This window comes from Panthera uncia, chromosome C2 (assembly GCF_023721935.1).
Source record: "Panthera uncia isolate 11264 chromosome C2, Puncia_PCG_1.0, whole genome shotgun sequence".
Classification (NCBI taxonomy): domain Eukaryota; kingdom Metazoa; phylum Chordata; class Mammalia; order Carnivora; family Felidae; genus Panthera; species Panthera uncia.
Window position 1 is genome coordinate 15,466,573 of NC_064810.1, and position 21,116 is coordinate 15,487,688.

Genomic DNA, 21,116 nt, shown 5'->3' on the forward strand with positions numbered 1-21,116 from the left:
TGGTTTAAAAAGTTAGCATTTTGTTAACTTGCTCTCTTTTCCCCAGAAATCTTTTTGGTAGAAATCTTTCTTTTACCTCTCCCTAATATCCTTCTTCTGTTACTTTATTTGCTGTTTGGAAGTGATAGGGAAAGTTACTTATCCTTTGCTTTAGTAAGGATCATCCTATTGAAATATATTCTAGAAATGCAATAAATGTGTTCTTAAGACAAAGAAATAGATTGTGGGGTTGGGCATACTAGAGTTCTAGAGTTGGTCATATTAAGAGAGGCTGAACCTCAAATTAAACATTTAGTTGAAATTTACCAAGAGGCATTTTGAATTTACTGGTTTACCAAGAAGAATTCTGAAATGATATGTATATGATCTTGTACACTAAAATCATGAAATAAATTTCAATTTTTTCTTATTTAAAAATTTCTTAAACTTGTTATTTTAAGGTAGTTATAGATTTACAAGCAATTGTAAGAAATAATATAAAGAGATTCCATATACCCTTCATTGAGTTTCCCTCAGTGGTACTGTTTTGCATAACTTTAATACAGTTTTACAATAAGAAAATGGCATCAATACAATCCACTGACCAAGTCTACATGTACTTATTTGTGTGTGTGTTCTGTGTAGATCCCATGTGTGACGCCACCTCAGACCAATAGACAGAACAGTGTTACCACAGGGACCTCTTGTGTTACCCTTTCACAGCCAGGCCACCTTTCTTTTTCCCATTCTCATCTCTTGCAACCAGTAATCTGTTCTTTTTATCATTTAGTTAAGTTATATAAATGGAATCATGCAGCATATGATCTTTCGATATTAGCTTTTTTATTCAGCATAATTTAATTTTTCTGATTATGAAAGTAACAGGGAATTAACTGGAGACATATTAGAACTAATTACTAATATGGATATATATACTTGGCAGAAAAATCAGAAACTTTCTTATTCAGTAGTAATAATTAAAAATGTCATGGGAAAAAAGATTCTATTCACAATGACAACAAAACTATACCTAGAAATAAATTGAACAACAAAAATGCAATTATGAAATTTTAGTAAAGATTACAAAAAAGGTAGGAAGCTAAATTGTAAAAATGGTTGTATCAATCTGTAATTGCAATGCAATCTCAATAAAAATTCCAGCAAACTGCTCTAAACACAGTATTCATTTGAAGGAAAAAATGCTCAAGAATAGGTAGGAAATTTCTGAAAGATAAAAGTGAAAAGGAATTGTCTTACCAATACAATAATTAAGCAGTATTAAATTGGTGAATAGACAAATCAGTGGATCAAGACACAGAATCCAGAAACTGAGCCATACATATTTGGGAATTTAGTTTTTGATGTAGGTGGCCTTTCAAATCAGTGAGGTGAGTGGGGTGCCTGGGTGGCTCTGTTGGTTAAGCATCCAACTTTGGCTCAGGTCATGATCTCGCTGTTCGTGGCTTCAAGCCCCACGTCGGACTCTGTGCTCATAGCCCAGAGCCTGGAGCCTGCTTCGGATTCTGTGTCTTCTTCTCTCTCTGCCTGTCCCCCACTCGTGCTCTGTCTCTGTCTCAAATAAATAAATAAATAAATAAATAAAACCCACAAATCGGTGAGGTGAGTGAATATTAGATGATGTTAGGAAAATTGGATATGTTTGAAAAAAATAGTGAGGTGCCTCTCTCTTACATTATACACAAGACTGAAGTCCAAATGAAAGCTAAATGTAAAGAGCAGACCTATAAAAGTATCAAAGGAAATTAAGAAGCTCTGTATAATCTCGATATGGGGAAGATCTTAAGCAAAGCACAAAAACCCAGAATCTATAAAAGAAGTGATTTTGTAAAAGTGAAAACTTCTGGCAACCCACGAGCCCATCAACAGATGAATGGATAAACAAAAATATGGTATATACATACAATGGAATATTATTTAGCCTTGAAAAGGAAGGAAATTCTGGCACATGATACAACAGGGATAAACCATGAGGACATTATGCTAAATAGAATAAGCCAATCATAAATGACAGATATTATATGGTCCACTTCTGGGAGATACCTAAGGTAGTCAAATTCAGAGAGACAGAAAGTAGAATGGTGGTTGCCAGGGCCTGAGGTGAGAGGAAATGAGGAGTTCTTGTTTCATAGGTAGTTTTTTTGTTTTCTGTTGTTGTTGTTGTTGTTTTAAGATTTTATTTTTAAGCAATCTCAGAACCTGGTGTGGGGCTTGAACTCACAACCCCCAAGATCAAGAGTTGCATGCTGTATAGACTGAGCCAGCCAAGTGCCCCTCATGGGTAGAGTTTCAATTTGGTGAAAGGAAAAGACTTCTGGAGATTGGTTGCACAGCAGGTGGAATGTACTTACCACTACTGAACTGTACACTTAGAAATAGTTCATTTGGGGGGTTGCCTGGATGGTTTAGTCAGTTAAACGTCTGACTCTTAGTTTTAGCTCAGGTCATCATCTCACGGTTTGTGAATTGAGCTCTGCGTTGGCCTTTGTGCTGACAGCACAGAGCCTGCTTGGGATTCTCTCTCTCCCTCCTCTGTGCCCCTCTCCTGCTTATTTTCTCTCTCTCTCTCTCTCTCTCTCTTAAAATAAATGAACAGTAAAAAAAATTTTTTTAATAAATAAAAATTAGAAACATGTAAAAAAGAGAAGCAGTAAAAAATATCCACAATCTCATCATTAAGAATCAGCAGCTGTCAATCTCTTTTCATAGTTTCTTTTTTTTTTCCTATACAGTTATTTTATATAGTGGAGTTATTAGTCTTCTTGAATATTTTGAAGAGCAGGAATTTTCTGAAATAACTGCATATTTAGGATAAATATAATTCATACTTTTCCTTTCCTTTAAACAGGTTTTTCCCACTAACGGAAGGCAATATGCATACCATTCAAAGTCTCTGTCCATTTTTGTCAAAAGAAGACAAGAAAGAATTCATTGCTCAATGTATACCTCCCCTTTTGGCCTGGACTAAGGAAGATCTTTGCAGTACTAATGGTTAGTGCCTGATAATAAATATTTCTTTAATTATTGCTTAATATCTAAATCCAGATCTAGCAGAGGTAAATTGAATTATAGCTGATTTATTCCTACTTTATACTTTGCTACATAACACGTTGACAGTCAGTAGTATGGGTGTCTTTGGGGAGTGGCTGTTACCACTTTGCAGTACAGAAATGCTACAGCCTTAGGGAAGACTAAAACCACAGGTATCAACAAAAACCCACCAGTGTCCTCTAATTATTTCCATGTATAGCATTTTTAGCTATGCTTAATTTCAATTTCTCCCTAGTCAACCACTGATTGAACATATAAAGGTAACAGACAGAATAGCTTTCATTGTATTTTAAACCTTTTTGGACACTCTGTACTCTATTAGTTAGTTTGTTTATTAATTTAATAAACATTACCGAACGTGGCTCTGTGGCAGTTCCTTTTGTGGAAAGGACAGACATAAAGTTATATCGTGATAACCAATGTATCAGAAAAATGGCCTGTGTGTCAAAGCAGCAGAAAACAAGTTTCTCCGCTCTGCTTTGCAGCATCAGTGGCGATTTCACAAAGAGAAAAATATAAGTGATGAAGGATAGTTTTCCATGTGGATATAATTGGGGATGGGCATTTCAGGTACACAGAAACAAAAAAGTGTTGAGAGTTCAGTTTGGCTGGCATTTCAGGAAGAAGGCTGGGGACAAACGGTGTTAGGATGTACAAGAAGCTGAATTTTGAGAAAATAGTAGGGAAAAGGCCTAACATTGTAGGTTAAGGAGTTTGGACTTTAAGAGGTAGGCACTAAGGAGCTGTGGGCTCAAATTAGGTAGGAGAGTAGTAAGACTATCTCATTAGAAAGATTATTGTAAGGGGTGCCTGGGTGGCTCAGTCGGTTAAGCATCTGACTTCAGCTCAGGTCATGATCCTGTGGTTCATGGGTTCGAGCCCCGCATCGGGCTCTTGTGCTGACGTCTCAGAGCCTGGAGCCTGCTCCAGATTCTGTGATTCCCTCTCTCTCTGCCCCTCCCCCGCTTGCACTTTGTCTCTCTCTCTCTCTCAAAAATAAACATTAAAAAAAAAAGAAAATTATTTTGAGGGGTACCTGGGTGGCTCAGTTGGTTAAGCATTCAACTCTTGATATCGACTCAGGTGATGATCTCAGGGTCATGAGATTGAGCCCCACATTGGACTCGGTACTGAGCATGGAGCCTGCTTGGGATTCTCTCTCTCTCTCTCTCTCTCTCTCTCTCTCTCTCTCTCTCTCTCTCCCGTTCAAAAAAAATTATTTTGATAACTGTGAAAGGTGGATATGAGGGAAGTGAGATTTGGGTTTATAAGACAGAAACTGTTGGAATAGACTTAATGAGAAATAAAAGTTTAAATCAAGGTATAGATGGAAGAGAGGATTTGGAAATGAAAGAGATTAAGGAAATAGAATTGGCATGGCTCTGTGATTCTATATTTTAATTGGATAGAAGGAAATACCATTAGGCCTCACAGAAAACCTTTGTTGTTGTTGTTTTTTAAACCGTGCATGAGAGAACCTTTAAAGGAGACTTGAAGGTTGGGAGGAAGATAGGGCAGGGGTATACAGGGAGCCAGTGTTAAAATTTGAAAACATTAGATTACGGTGACTATGGAATAATACTCCAATGGAGATTGTCTGTTGACTTGATGGAAATACTCCTTTCAAAGGCCACGTCATATAGGTGGTAGTCTAATTTATAAATAAGAATGAGCTTGTCTGGGGAGAGTGAAGAGTGAGAAGAATATCAAGGGAACACCAGTACGTAAATATAAGGGGTGTATGGGTGGATGGAGACTTGAGAATAAGGGCCACAGATAAAGAGAAGCAGAGAAGTTTTAGGTAGTATTCATCACCCTTGTTAAATGCCACAGAGGTTCAAATAAAATTCAGGACTGAAAAGTGTCCATTAGCTTTGGCATTACGGGAATGAAGAATGGTGAGAAAATAGAGCCAGATAGTTCTAAGTGTTCGGTGAAAAGGGATGTAGAAAGAAGGTGAGAACTGGAGGCGAATTCAAGGTCAGAGGGAAAACAGGTGTAGAGTAGGAGGAATAGAAAATAGAGACAGAGTCATTGATGATAGTTCCCACTGAGGAGATGAGAGGGATGGGATCTAGTTAGAAGATGCTGACCTTGTGTAGGTGGAGTGACTTTCTTCTGAGAGAAGTTAAGGAGAAATGTGGGGGCGGGGGGCAGATGTGAATAAAGAAAACATAGGGAACTTCATGTGTTCCTTACTTAGTTTTATGTCTCTTTGGGCTCAGTCATTTGATGAGTGGAAGCTGGATTGCAGATTTTAAGAAGGTAATGAAAGTTTGAAGTAGTGGATGAAGAATATGCCTATCGACAAACATTTGTCAAAAAGAATTACTTTATGGCACCTAGGGCCAGCTGATGTCAAAAACAAATTTTTAGGGCAGTAAGCTTTATAGTTGCGTTTGCTTAAGGCTGGGATTTGCAGTCGTGGAACAGGGGATGCGGTTGGACAGGCTGTGTGGAGAGGAGAAGAAATACCTAATGGGAGTGCGGGTGGTTTCTCCCGCACAGGTTATAACTAACCGAATGATGGCACAGGGGAAGCAGGGGCAGGAGACAGGGCTGAGTGTCACACAGACCACGAGGTGCCTAGCTGTGTGGAAGCCCTTGAGGAGGAGGAATGTTTTTGAGATTTGACAACTGGGTTTGCTCTTTCAGCCAAAGTAATGACACAGAATTAGCTAATGTACTTTTCACTATTTAGTTATTAGAAAATCCATTGTTTCTGATTATACTTGAGCTGCCTATTCTATTTTGCCAGGAAGATTAAAAAAAAAAATTCTTCCTCTGCCTTTAAAGGAGGATTAAATACATTATACATTTTTCCCCCTTTTCTTCCTTGGTTCCCTTTTACCTACAGGATAAAAACCTAAGTCCTTAGTTTGGCCTGTTGAACATTTTACAGTCTTAGGGCAACTGATCTCTCCAGTTTTACCTCTTTTTGCTTTCATCCTGGACCCTCGCCATGCTGAAAACTTGTGGTTTCTTTAAAAAAAATTTTTTTTTAACGTTTATTCATTTTTGAGAGACGGAGAGAGACAGAGCATGAGCGGGGAAGGGGCAGAGAGAGGGAGACACAGAATCTGAAACAGGCTCCAGGCTCTGAGCTGTCAGCACAGAGCCCACCGCAGGGCTCGAACTCACAAACTGCGAGATCATGACCTGAGCTGAAGTCAGACGCTCAACTGACTGAGCCACCCAGGTGCCCCAAAACTTGTGATTTTTTTTAACATTTTATACTTTTTTTTTCAGTTTTATTGAAAAATTATTGATGTACATAATTGTGTAAATTTAAGATGCACAACATGATGGTTTGATTTACATATATTGTGAAATGATTACCTTGGTAGGTTCAGGTCACATCCATTTTCTCAGATATAATAAAAAGAAAAGAAAGGAAAAGAATTTCCTTCTTGTGATGAGAACTCTTAGGATTAACTTTTACCAACTTTCCTATATATCATATAACATGTTGTACATTACATCCCTAGTACTTCTTTATCGCATAACTGGAAATTTGTAACTTTACAACATCTTTCCTCCAAGCCCCCTCTCCTCTGATCTTCCACCTCTGGTAACCACAGTCCGATCTCTTTTTCTATGAGTTTGGGTTTGGTTTGATTCCACTTATGAGTGAGATTATATAGTATTTGTCTTTGACTTATTTCGCTTTAGCATAATGTCTTCAGGGTTCATTCATGTTGTCACAAATGGCAGGATGTCCTCTTTTTTTTGTGACCGAATAGTTTTCCATTCTATATATATCTACCACAACTTCTTTTCCACTTCATCCATTGGTGGACACTTGGATTGTTTCCATGTCTTGGCTATTGTAAATAATACTGCTGTGAACATGGGGGTGCAGATATCTTTTGGAGTTAGCATTTTTGTTTCCTTTGGATATATGATGACCTTTGAATAACGTGGGTTTGAATTGTGTGGGTCCATTTATATACACGTTTTTTTCAATAAATACAATACTAGAAATGTATTTCCCTTATGCTTTTCTTGACATTTTCTTTTCTCTAGCCTTACCATAAGAATATAGTTAATACAAATAGCATGTAAGATATGTGTTAATTGTCAATGTTATTGGTAAGGCTTCCAGTCAACAGTAGTAGTTAAGTTTTTGGGGAGTCAGCAGTTATATGCAGATTTTCAAGAGCATGGGGTGGGGAGATCAGTGCCCCTAATTCCCACCTTATTTGAGGTTTAACTATATTCCCAGAAATGGAATTACTAGATCATATGGTAGTTCTATTTTTAATGTTTTGAGGATGCTGCATATTGTTTTCCATAGTGGCTGTATCATTTTACAGTCCCACCAACAGTGCACACAGAGTCCATTTTCTTCACAGCCATGCTAGCATTTGTTACCTATCTTTTTGATGATGGCCCTTCTAGTAAGTATGAAGTAATATCTCATTGTAGCTTTAATGCATTTCCCTAGTGACTAGTGATGTTGAGCATCTTTTCATATATCTGCTGGCCTGAAATATATTTCTTTGCAGAAATGTCTGTTCAGGTCCTTTGTCCTTTTTAAAATGGGCTGTTTTTTTGTTCTCAAGTTGTAGGAGTTCTTTATATATTTTGGATATTAATCCCTTATTGGATATATGGCTTGCAAATATTTTTTCCCATTTGGTAGATTGTCTTTTCACTTTGTTGATGATTTCTTTTGCTGTGCAGAAACTTTTTAGTTTGATGTAGTCTTATTTGTCTGTTTTTTTATTTTGTTACTTGTGCTTTAGGAGTCCTATCCAAAAATTAATTACCAAGACCCATGTCAAGGGGCTTTATTCCCCTGTTTTCTTCTAGGAATTTCATAGTTTCAGGTCTTATATTTAAACCTTTAATTGATTTTGAGTTAGTTTTGCAAGTAATGTAAGATATGGGACCAGTTTTATTATTTTACATGTGAATAGCCTATCATCCCAGCACCATTTATTGAAGAGACGATCTTTTCTCCATTGAGTATTCTTGGATCTCTTGTCATTTATTAGTTAGTCATATGTACTTGGGTTAATTTTCGCCTCTCAGTTCTGTTTCATTGGTATGTTCGTTTTTATGCCCTATTATACTGTATTTCAGGAAATGTGATGCTTCCTGCATTGTTCTTTCACAGAATTTCTTTGGCTATTCTGGGTCTTTTGTGGCTTTGTATATATTTTAGGAGTGTTTTTTTACTACTTATGTAAAAAAATGTCATTGGAATCTTGAATAGGGATTGCATTGAATCTATAGATGGTTTTTGGTAGTATTGATAGTTTAATAATATTAATTCTTCTAATCCATGAACATGGGATACCTTTCCATTTATTTGTGTCTTTGATTTCTTTCATTAATATCCCATAGTTTTCAAAGTAGGACTTTCATTTTCTTAGTTAAATTTATTCCTAAATATTTGGTTTTTGATGCTGTTGTATATGGGATTAATTTACTTATTTCTTTTGCAGAAAAATTGTTGTTTTTATATATAGAAATGTTACTGGTTTTTGTATGTTAATTTTGTATCCTGCAACTTTACTGAATTCATTGATCTAACAGGTTTTTGGTTGAGTCTTTAGGATTTTCTATATATTAAATCATGTCATCTGTAAAGAGACAATTTTACTTCTTCCTTTCCAATTCTGACCTTTTATTTCTCTTTCTTGCCTGGTTGCTTTAGTGAGGACCTCTAGTACTATGTTGAAAAGGAGTGGTGAGAGCAGGCACTGTTGTCGTGTTCCTTATCTTAGAGGAAGAGCTTTCAGCCTTTCACCATTGAATATGATGTTAGCTGAAGCCTTGTCATATATATCCTTTACTATTGTGATATATGTTATTTCTGTGCCTAATTTGTTAAAAGTTTTTATTATGAATGGATGTTGAATTTTGTCAGATGCTTTTTTCTTTGTGTATCACAATGATCATATGATTCTTTCATTTTATTACTGTGATATATATATTGATTTGCATATGTTGAAACATTTTTGCGTTCCAGGGATAAATCCCACTTGGTCATGGTGAATGATCCTTTTAATGTGCTGCTGAATTCAGTTTGCTAGTATTTTACTGGAAATTTTTCATCTGTATTCATTAGGAGCATTTGCCTGTAGTTTTCTTTTCTAGTAGTATCCTTTCCTGATTTTGGTATCAGGATAATGCTGGCCTTATAAAAGGAATTTGGGAGTATTCCCTCCTCTTCCATTTTTTGGAAGAGTTTGAGAAGAATGAGTGTTGATTTTTCTTTAAATAGTTGGTCTTCTCAATCAATCAAGCCATCTGGTCCTGGCCTTCTCTTCATTTTTGATTAGTGTTATTCAGATGTTCTGTTTCTTCCTGATTCAGTCTTGTTAAGTTGTATGTTTCTAAGAATTTTTCCATTTCTTCTAGGTTGTCCAATTTGTTGGCATGTGTAGTGCATGGTAGCCTGTTATGATCCCTTGAATTACTGTGATATCAGTTGTAAGGTCTCCTTTTTCATTTGCAATTTTGTTGATGTGAGTCCTTTCTCTTTTTTATTCCCTTGGGTAGTCTGTTGAGGGGTTTGTCAGTTTTTTTTTTCTTTTCAAAAACTAACCCTTAGTTTGTTAATCTTTCCTATTATTTTTCTCTTCTCTCTTTTATTTCTGCTCTAATCTTTTTTTTTTTTTTTTTTTCTTCTGCTAACTTTGGGCTCAGTTTGTTCTTTTTTTAGTTCCTTAAGTCATAGAGTTAGGTAGTTGATTTGGAGATCTTTTTTGCTTCTTAATGTAAGCATTTATTACTGTGAACTTCCTTGTTAGGACTGCATTTGCTGCATCCCACAAGTTCTGGTATGTTGTGTTTCCATTTTTGTTTATCTCAAAGTTTTAGTTCTGCTTTAATTTCTTCTTTGATCTATTGGTTGTTTAGGAAAGTGTTGTTTAATTTCTTTATGAATTTTCAAATTTTCTTCTTGTTACTGATTTCTAGTTTGATGCCATTGTGGTCAGAGAAAGTGCTTGGTATGATTTCAGGGTTTTTTTTTTAATTTGCTGAGACTTGTTTTGTGGCCCAGCCTATGGTCTGTCCTAGAAGAATGTGTATTCTGCTGTTGTTGGATAGAACAGAAGCATAAGTGTTCTAAATAAATACATATATGTTAGGATATAGGAGTCTGTTTTCTTCTTTTTATGTGTGTTAGGTCCATTTGGTGTTAAGTCCACTGTTTACTTACTGATTCTTTGGATAACCTATCTTCATTGTTGAGAGTGCAGTATTAAAAGTCCCCAACTGTTACTGTATTACTGTATTTTTCCTTTAGCTCTGTTAGTTTTTGCTTTATATATGTAGGTATTCCAATGTTGGGTGCATAAATATTTAGAATTTTACTATCTTCTTGAAAAATTGACCCTTTTATCATTATAATGTCTTCACTCTTTTTATCATTTCCAGTCTGTTTTGTCTGATATAGAGTAAAGGCACACCTTGTTTTGTTGCACTTTGCTTTATTGCACTTGGCAGATACTGGGGTTTTTTTTTGTTTGTTTGTTTGTTTGTTTGTTTGTTTTTGTAAATTGAAAGCTTATAGCAACCCTCATCAAGCAAGTCTATCAGTGCCATTTTTCCAACAGTATTTGCTCACTTCATGTTTATATGTTATATTTTGGTAATTCTTGCAGTATTTCAAGCTTTTTCATTATGTTTTTTTCTGGTGATCAGTGATCTTTGATGTTAGTATTGTAATTATTTGGAGGTGCCATGTGCTATGCCCATGTAAGACATCTGACTTAATTGATGAGTGTTGTGGTGTGTTCTGACTGTTCCACCAACTGGCCATTCCCCTGTCTCCCTCCTCCTCCTTCGGTTTGCCTATTCCAGGCCAGTTAATAACCCTACAAGGACCTCTGCCTGTTCAAGTGAAAGGAGAGTCACGTGTCTCATTTTGAATCAAAAGCTAGAAATGATTAAAAAAAGAAAACAAAAAAAGCTAGAAATGATTAAGCTTAGTGAAGAAATCATGTTGAAAGCCAAGATAGGCTTGAAAGCTAGGCCTCTTGCACCAAGCAGCTAAGTCGTGAGTGCAAAGGAAAAATTCTTGAAGGAAATGAAAAGTGCTTCTCCATTGAACACGTAAATGATAAGAAAGCAAACAGCCTTACTGCTGATGTGGAGAAGTTTTAGTGGTTGGATAGAAGATGAAACCAGCTACAACATTCCCTTTAGGTTATAACTTTCTGCAATTCTAAGAAGGCTAAATGAGGTCAGGAAGCCGCAGAAGAAAAGTTTGATGCTAGGAGAGGTTGCTTCATGAGATTTAAGAAAGAAGCCATTTTTATAATATAATCGTGCAAGGTGAAGCAGTAAATGTTGATATAGAAACTATAGCAAGTTATCCAGGAGATCTAGCTAAGATAATTAATGACAGTGACTATACTAATAATAGATTTTCAATGTAGACAAAACAGCCTTCTTTTGGAAGATGCCATTTAGGACTTTGATAGCTAGAGAGGAGAAGTCAATGGCTGGCTTCAAAGAACAGGCTGACACTCTTAGGGGCTAATGTAGCTGGTGACTTTAAATTAGAATCATTGCTAATTTACCATTGTTGTTACAGTTTGCAGTTTTTTTTTATATTATATAATTGCTAGATTATTGTAGTTATGGTTATTTTTAATATATTTTATTTTATTTATTTTTAATGTTTATTTTTGAGAGAGACTGCACAGGGGAGGAGCAGAGAGAGAGGGAGACAGAGAATCCGATGTAGGGCTTGAACTCACAAACTGTGAGATCATTATCTGAGTAGAAGTAGGGCCTTTAACCACCTGAGCCACCCAGCTGCCACGTTTTTACTATATTAAAAAAGAAGAAACCTTTTAATTAGAGTTGTAAGTGAATTATGTACCACTGTTGTCGTATTGTAGAATTCAACTCTATTTATTTACCGTTACCAGCGAGATTTACGCTACCTTTTTATGTTTTTATGTTGCTAACCAGTGTACTTTTACTTCAACTCAAAGAACTCCTTTTAGCCTTTTTTGTAAGACAGATCTGATGGTATTGAACTCCTTTTGCTTTTGTTTTATCCAGGAAACTTTCTGTCTCTTCTTTATTTCTGAAGGACAGCTTTGCTGGGCATAGAATTCTTGGTTGGCATTCATTTTCTTTCAGTATTTTGAATGTCATCCCATTCTCTCCTGGCCTGAAAAGTTTCTTTTGAGCAAACCATTGATACTCTAATGGGAGTTCTCTTATATAAAATTTATCATTTGTGCTACTCTTAAAATTCTTTTGACTTTTGACAATTTAATTATGATATGACTGAGGGTAACCCTATTCACATTCAATTTATTACCAAGTAATTATCCTCATGGATCTGGATGTGCATTTCTCTCTGCACGTTCAGGAAGTTTCAGCCATTATTGCTTTAAATACACTTATTGTCCCTTTCTCTTCTCCTTCTGGAATTACCATAATGTGAATATTGTAGTTGTTTTCTTTTTTCATTGTGTCCCATAATTCCTATAGGCATTTTCTTTCTTCATCTTGCTTTTCTGACTACATAATTTCCAGTGTCCTATTCTCAAGGTGTCTGATCCTTTTGCATAGTTCAGTCATCTTTTGAAACTATTGAATTCATTTCATTTTACTGTATTTTTCAACTCCAGGATTTCTGGGGGTGTTTTTGTTTGTTTTGTTTTTTAAATTTTTTTTTTTAACGTTTATTTATTATTGAGAGACAGAGACACAGAGCATGAGCAGGGGAGGGGTAGAGAGAGGAGGAGACACAGAATCTGAAGTAGGCTCCAGGCTCTGAGCTGTCAGCACAGAGCCCATCGCGGGGCTCGAACTCACGAACTGTGAGATCATGACCTGAGCCGAAGTCAGTCGCCCAACCAACTGAGCCACCCAGGCGCCCCTCTGTTTGTTTGCTTTGATGGCTGCTGTTTCCTTATCAAACTTCACATTTTGTTCATGCATTGTTTTTCTAACTTTGTTTAGTTGTCTTTTCTTGTAATTTGCTGAAAACCTTCTTAAGAGAATTATTCTGAATTCTTGGTCTGCCGGTTTAACTGATTTCCATTTCTTGAGGGTCATTTGCTAGAGCTTTACTAGTTTCCTTTGATGGTGTCAGATTTATCTGATTATTTGTGATCCTTTTTTTCCTTACGGTGGTATCTGCACATTCAGTTGTGCTCCTCTTGCAAACGTTATGATTTGTAGGTTGGTTGTGGCAGAGAGCGTTCTTTATCAGTCAGCTCAGTTTGGGTTTTCAGGTGTGTCTGCTGGCACCGTCCTTTTGTAAGTAGAGCCTGCTGTTAGTCTGCTTTTGGATAAGGCTGTTTGAGCTCTGAGGACAGGCTTGGGGAGAACAGTTGGACAGAACTGTAGCTTGGTTCCGTACCTGAGGCTGTAGGAGGGTCCTGTAGTTGCCTGGATTCTCTGGTCAGACTCACTAGATAGTTAGGACTGGGTACTGTATTCGTAGCAGATTGGGCTGTGAATTAGCTTTCCTGCCCTGGCAGGGCAGCAGGACAAAGTCCAGAGTTTATGCAGCTCACTGCTGGGGGACCTGAATTGGCAAGAATGTGCACAGAATTCCCTTAGGAGGTGACGCCCTGCAGATGGGGGAGGCCGCGGCTTCTGCTTTCTGTCCAGGTGTCACCTTTTGTAGCCCAGTGGACGGGTTCTGGAGCTTCCCGTGTGCTCTGCGTAGGTTCTCTGGTCATACCGGCCGAAGGCTGTATTTGGCAAAGAGTGGAGCTACATATGAAGATTTTCTGCCTGGGCACAGTGGCAGAAGTAGCTCTGAAGCCAGTAAGGCTCTGATTGCCTTAACCCAAACAGAAGTACATCTCAAGTTCCCTGACTGAACAGGGCCACTGGCTTTGCTCTGTAAACTACCAGCTCTGCTCGCCCGCCTCTCACTTGTAGTGCTGCTGTGCTATACAGCTTTCAGGAATTTTTGCTAGCCCTCCGGTCAGATGGGGCCTAAAGACTCTCCACGTGTGGGGCTACGTCTCCACTCCCTTGCCTGGCTGGGACGGAGAGAGGCCGCTTTAGGCTACTCTAGGGAAACTGTTAGGTTTCCCAAACACGTTCTGTGATTGGCAGGGGCCAGGGGCTACCCTCAGCCTGTCTGGGAATTAATCACTGTGCTTGTGTGTAGCAGGGGAAGCCTCAGGGCACAGTACTGCCTTTGCTCTGGGGCGATTAGCCCTGCTCAGCCCCCTCTTGGCTCGAGTGCCATCGGGCCACACAGCTTTCAGGAGTTGTCTCTGGCCCTTCTGGTCTGATGGGGCTGGAAGATGCTCCATGGTGGGTGGGGCTGTGACTCAGCTGCTTATTTGGGCTTGGGTAAACTGGGCTCTGCGGTTGGCAAAACTTCCAGGATCAGAATCAGGCAGATCTGTACCCCGCTGTGTTCACTGGTCAGAGTGCACCCTTGTCCTGGTTCTACAGATAAGAAAAGCCACTGGTGAGGATTACAACTGGGCAATGCAGCTGTGAACTTGGTCTGCCAGGATCTATGTGCTGGTTGTTACAGTCACCTCCCCATTCTTTGTCACAGACTCCCCACAGTCCCCGTGGGGCAAGATCGGAGTAGGGGCTCCCACAAAGCAACTCACAATAAATGAGGGGTGCTGGTTTTCCCCACTGGGTTCTCCTTTCCTACTGAAGGAGCCAGAGTCTCAGGGCAGAGCGTGCCACACGGTGCTGCACTCTCCTGGGAAGGGGCAACGCAGTCAGGGTAGAGCTGCTTCTCTTCCCTTCCTAATGCATATTGTGTTGGTCTCAGAGGTGTAGGGGCGCTTCAGCCTCAAACCCATAGCAGTCTCTCGGTGATGTCTTGCTCTTGAATAACTGTTGGCTGTTTTTCTTGTGAGGGGGAGCAAAGTCAGGAACAACCTATGTCACCATCCTGGGTGATGTCTCTCCTGTTCTATACTTTTTTACAACTTTGTGCCTTAACAGGAGTGTCCTACTTGTTTATCCTTTGAGAAGAGAGTGATCATCCCTAGTTTTTTTCAAACACCAGTTTTATCAGAGAAAGCAATAATTTCTACATCTGTAAGACAAGACTTTTGTTTAAGGCAATATGTATAGATAGATGTGGGTTAATTTTCATTTTGAATTTTACTTTAGGAGGTTTTGGACATCTTGCCATTTTCAACTCTTGTCTGCAAACCAGAAGCATAGATGATGGGGAGCTATTACATGGTATATTAAAAATTCTAATATCCTGGAAGAAAGATCATGAAGATGTTTTTCTTTTCAGTTGGTAGGTGATATTTTATACTATGTTCCCCACCCCCCATTACAATGTGTATCTAGAATTGCGTATCTTATAATCACAGTTTTGCACAGTAACAAGATGGGAAACATTTAAACCAGACTTTTATAAGTAAGGTTTAAGATAAAATAGTTTCTAATTGAATGTGCATATAATTCTTTTGTTTTGTTTTGCTTTTGTCTTTATCACAGTAATCTATCAGAAGTAAGTCCAGAGATACTAGGTGTGAATATAGAAATAATCCGGTTCCTTTCCTTGTTCCTGAAATACTGTTCATCTCCTTTGGCAGAGAGTGAATGGGACTTCATCATGTGCTCCATGTTGGCTTGGTTGGAGGTAAATTAACTCGATGTGTCATCACCTCTGTTGGGTCTTCATGCATATCTGTATACTAGAACCAATTACTAATCTTACTCTTCAAGTAATGATAATAATTAGCTCTTTTGCAAACATTTAAACACTAAAGATATATTTGTCACCAGGTACCGTTTGATAGAACAGTAAAGTGATAGAGTTTTAATGTCTGCCGGTATCATTGAGTGACCGAATCCCCTGCTAGTAAAGTGTTCTCTCCATCAGCTCATTTTAACGTAGTATTTGTAGTGCAGCCCTTGCAGGTTTTATCTTTCGTGACTATTCTTTTGATCTTTTTGACTCTTAAATTATTCATAAAATGTACTGTGTCAGTAATAAGTTAAAGATAAAGCAAATTCAGGGAAATTAGTGTTGTTTTTATGACACAAAGCAAGTGTGATGTTTACGGACACACAAAGCAATTCATCAGGGTTAGACTGTTCCGAATCTCCCCTGCGTTTGCTACTGTGTGTGTGGCTTAGGGTGTTCAAATCTGACCTGCTTGAGCCTCAGTTTACTTGGTTTTTTTTTTTTTTTGTTTTTTTTTTTTTTTTTTGGGACAGAGAGAGACAGAGCATGAACGGGGGAGGGGCAGAGAGAGAGGGAGACACAGAATCGGAAACAGGCTCCAGGCTCCGAGCCATCAGCACAGAGCCTGACGCGGGGCTCGAACTCACGGACCGCGAGATCGTGACCTGGCTGAAGTCGGACGCTTAACCGACTGCGCCACCCAGGCGCCCCTCAGCTTACTTGTTTTAAAGTAGACTTAATAATGCCCAATTAGTTAGGCTCCTGAGATTATAAATGTTTTTAATATATTTTACTTGGTAAATGGTAATTGATATTTTCTTTCATAGTTTTAGAAATAAAAAAAGAGTATTTCAGAATAGATTGATTCTAATTCTTAGTATTTAATTAAAAAAAAACTATTTTGATGTAAAATGTGTGTCTCCAGAGACTCTACACTTCAGCTGCTTTTTACTTTAAAGTTTAGAGAAATGAAAGAGCCTTTTCTTTGTTGCCTTGATGTGTGGTGTTCTGGCAGACGCCTGCTTACCTATTATATTTTTGTTTCTTCAGACAACAAGGGAGAATCACACACTGTATTCTGTTCCACTTGTACAACTGTTTGCCTGTGTCAGCTGTGATTTGGCCTGTGAGCTCAGTGCTTTTTTTGATTCCACAACTCTGGACACCATTGGCAATCTCCCCGTGAATCTAATCAGTGAATGGAAAGAATTTTTTTCCCAAGGCATCCACAATTTGCTTTTACCTCTTTTGGTGACTGTTACAGGCAAGTGGAAGGGGAATCATAGTGAGATTCATTGCAAATGACTGGTTGAAAATTTCAAAACAAATACTTTGGATGTTTAACTCAAACAGTACAGAATAGTTAAGAAAAGAGCCTGAGAAAAAGCTTGGCATCTAGAAGCATCACATATGCTTCTGCTTTACAGTCAAGAATTGAAAAATAACAAATTATCCAAAGTCTATTGCATTAAAATAATAGTAATTCGGATAACATGAATAGATTATTTATAACTCAAACTTCTCTTTTTTTTAATTGTTTTAAGTTTACTTATTTAGCACAAGTGGGCTAGGGGCAGAAAGAGAGGGAGAGAGAGAATCCCAAGCAGGCTCTGCATTGTCAGTGCAGAACCCCATGTCAGGCTTGAACTCACTAACCATGAGATCATAACCTGACCCGAAATCAAGAGTTGGGACATTTAACTGACTGAGCCACTCGGGAGCCCCAAACTTCTCTTTTTTAATAGAAGTTATTAAACAGTTATGATCACCTGTTAAAATGACAGTTTCTAGCTAGGACAGTACTAATGTTTGTCAATTTTTAACTTCATTTTCTTAAATGACATTTGGGGGAGCCTGGGTGGCTTAGTCAGTTGAGAGTCTGACTTCAGCTCAGGTTATGAACTCGTGGTTCATGGGTTCAAGCCCTGCACTGGGCTTTGTGCTGTCAGCATAGAGTCCACTTTGGATCCTCCGTCCCCATATCTCTCTGCCCCTTTCCCACTTACACTCTCCCAAAAATAAACATTTTTTAAATAATGACATCTGACATTCTGTGAATCAGTCAAGCTGTATTACTTACTTTGTGTTGGGATGTGCATATTTCTTTCCTTTTTGTCATCAGGAGAAAGCAAAGATACATCTGAAACATCCTTCCAGAATGCAGTGCTGAAGCCCATGTGTGAAACATTAACATATATCCCAAAGGACCAGCTATTGAGTCAAAAACTCCCTTCAAAATTGGTTGCTGGCCAAAAAACAAACTTACCAGAATATCTTCAGACTTTGCTAAATACTTTGGCCCCATTACTCCTCTACAGAGCTCGGCCTGTGCAAATTGCTGTTTACCATATGCTATACAAGTAAGAATTCTTCCAATTGAATTATTGTGGTGGTGGTATAAAAAATAGAATATATTAGTTCTCTTAGTCATTAAAAAGTCAAAGTAAAAAACCAAAAACAAAACACAAAACTTGATCATGCATTTTAATAACAGGGATGCCAAAGTTTTGATCATGTAGGTCACTATTCTCCATACACAGTTTTCCATTTAGATAGTCCTGGCCATTGTTGGTTATTTCAGAAAACAACCATTTAAAAATATCCTCATTACAAAGTAAGTATTGGTCTTTCTGCTCTTGAGCATGATTTAACAATGAACAATTTAATATAATATGAAATATATTCTGACCCGCAGATTGATGCCTGAATTACCACAATATGATCAGGATAATCTGAAGTCATACGGAGATGAAGAAGAAGAACCAGCCTTGTAAGTTTTTTAAATAATTTTTTTAATTCATATATTCTACCTCCTAACTTTAGAAGATTGATAAATGCAAAAGCTCAAAATTTAGAGTATATATTCAATATATCTTTTAAAGTTCTCTGTAAGATATAAATGAAATCTAGAATTCAGCCAGAAAGATAGTTTCTCTCCTTAATTGTTCCTAAGTTATATTTTCAATTTGCTACATTTTAGCAAAACTTTCTTTGACCACATGATAGGTGTGGAAACTGTATCAATTCCAATATCTATTGAGCACCCACTTTACGCAGAGTAGTAATTAAATGCTAACGGGAGACTATGGTGCTGAGTAATCCTTCTTGTCCTTAAGAAGCTTATAATCTGTTATAGACAGTATTCCTCTATGGTAGTAGCCAGTGTGTGGCAGGTGGTATGGAAGAGGATAGGCAGCAGGCTGTCAGAGAGACAGCTGCTGTGCACCAGCAGGGAAGACTTTTTCTGGAGGAGGAGACATTGATGCTGGATCTTTAAAGTTAGGTAGCACTTCAGCAGGGCGGGGAAGGCCATGTAAGTTAAGGGAATACCACGTGCAAAGGCATAAAGGCATGAATATTCAGGATATGTTTGGGGGTGTTGAGTAGTTGCCACTCAACACATTTTTTATTGTCCTCCACTGGAGTAGAAGCTCTGTGAAGTCAGGAATTTTGTCTCTTGTTCCCGACTGTATTCATAGCACCCAGAATGGTTCCTGGCCTAAAGCAGACCCATAAATACCGATCATTTGCTGAATAAAAGGATAAGTGAGTGAATATGTGGAGTAGTCAGGGAAGGTATAGTGGAAAATAAAGCTGGAAGGGTACTTAAGATAATAAAAGGGACTTACAAATTACATATTCTGGGGTTGGGGGCATATTTGGTAGAAGATGGGAACAGTACCAGCTGATTCTGGCTATAGTATGAATCAAATTATACAAAGAAGCAAGCAGACATGGAGACCATCCTAGAAACAGTAACAGTACATGGAGGGCAGTGTGGAAAGTGGAGAGGTATCTGAGTTGGTATTTGTCAAATCTAGTCACTGTCGGTGTGGAATAGAGAAGGGTTGGTACATGGGATGGTGGTGTTGAAGGTAAAAACCTAAGGGCAGAAGCTTGAAGAAGACCTGTGTTTATGGGCTGGGAAAAGGAGGCCACAAGGAAAGAAACATTACAGAGGTGAGAGAGAACTGAACTACAGTGTCAGAATTTGAGAGGATATACATAACTCTTTCACTTTTTGAGAATCTCCTAAGTTTATCCGAAAGTGTTAAAGAGTGCACTAGTTTAGGAAAGAAGAAAATTAACTTACATTGTCATGAGTTAATTTGAATATTGAATTTACTTTCCCGAAAAGACATACACCGTCTTATGCTTTTATGCCTTTCTAGGGACCTGGTAGGAGTTGGTATCCCTCATCATTCCCCTTCCTATAGCTGACGGACTTGAGACCAATCATTTAGCCTTTGTGGCTGTGTGAATTTTTTTTCCCCATCCATAAAACAGAAGGTTGAAATATATCTTTTCTAAAAGGGTCTTTCTTTTAAATGCTAACTTCTAGAGCCTATATTTTATAGTATATTTCATATATTTTTAAAATATACAAATATGAAAAATATTTTACATGTTTATAAATACAAAACTTATGTTTTATGTTTACATTTTATGTATTTGAGGGGTGTCTGGATGGCTCAGTTGGTTAAGTGTCTGACTTTTGATTTTGGCTCAAGTCATAATCTCTGGAGTCCTGCTTTGGGCTTTTTGCTGACAGCGCAGAACCTGCTTGGGATTCTCTCTCTCCCTCTCTCTCTCTGCCCTTCCCTTGTCCGTGGTCTCTCTCTCTCAAAAATAATAAAGAAACTTTAAAATATATATATATACATCCTATGTATTTGTTAAATAAATATGAAAAAGTATATATTTATGTATTTTATATACATTCATACATTTTATGTCTCCCAGATTCTGTAATTGCCATTATGCAAAATTAGAAGTTAAAACTGAATTATAAGGGGGACTTAAAAAAATTTTTTTTTAAGTTTGTTTATTTTGAGAGAGAGAGTGTGAGTAAGCATGAGCAAAGGAGGGGCAGAAAGAGAGAGGGAGAGAGAATCCCAAGCAGGCTCCATGCTGTCAGTGCAGAGCTGGATGTGGGGCTTGAACTCGTGAACTGTGAGATCATGACCTAAGCCGAAATCAAGAGTTGGAAGCTTAACTGAGTCACCCAGGAACCCAAAAATGGTTTGTGGGAAATCATCAGTTTTTTAAAAGACAAGTTATGGAGGAAATTGTGGTGTTTGACCATTGATTCTTAGGTCACCACCAGCAGCGCTGATGTCTCTTCTTAGCACTCAAGAGGACTTACTAGAAAATGTTTTGGGGTGTATTCCTGTTGGACAGATAGTTACTATTAAGCCACTGAGTGAAGACTTCTGCTATGTTCTGGGATATCTCCTCACTTGGAAATTAATACTTACTTTCTTCAAAGCTGCTTCATCTCAGGTAAATAAAGAAACAATAACTTTTGACAGTTCTGTCTTCTATGTGTTTCTTTGTTACTGTCCTAAACCCTTTGTTTCCCCTCCTTTTGAAAAACAGGGGGAAATGCCTCACATTTTAATCGAATCTTATCTGGCTAACTTCAGATATTCTGCTAAATTTATTT

The 21,116-nt window shown here is 37.9% G+C and overlaps 1 protein-coding gene across 2 annotated transcripts in view; it reads left to right on the plus strand.

The window, feature by feature from the left end:
* LTN1 (listerin E3 ubiquitin protein ligase 1) overlaps positions 1-21,116 on the plus strand; it is a 61,575-nt gene that overhangs the window by 31,775 nt on the left and 8,684 nt on the right. For both annotated transcript variants that reach the window (XM_049627949.1, XM_049627950.1), the window contains exons 19-25: positions 2,846-2,988; positions 15,139-15,274; positions 15,478-15,622; positions 16,721-16,934; positions 17,793-18,030; positions 18,366-18,440; positions 20,767-20,953. In XM_049627949.1, the coding sequence (XP_049483906.1) occupies positions 2,846-2,988; positions 15,139-15,274; positions 15,478-15,622; positions 16,721-16,934; positions 17,793-18,030; positions 18,366-18,440; positions 20,767-20,953 (1,138 nt within the window). The remainder of the gene's footprint in view (positions 1-2,845; positions 2,989-15,138; positions 15,275-15,477; positions 15,623-16,720; positions 16,935-17,792; positions 18,031-18,365; positions 18,441-20,766; positions 20,954-21,116) is intronic.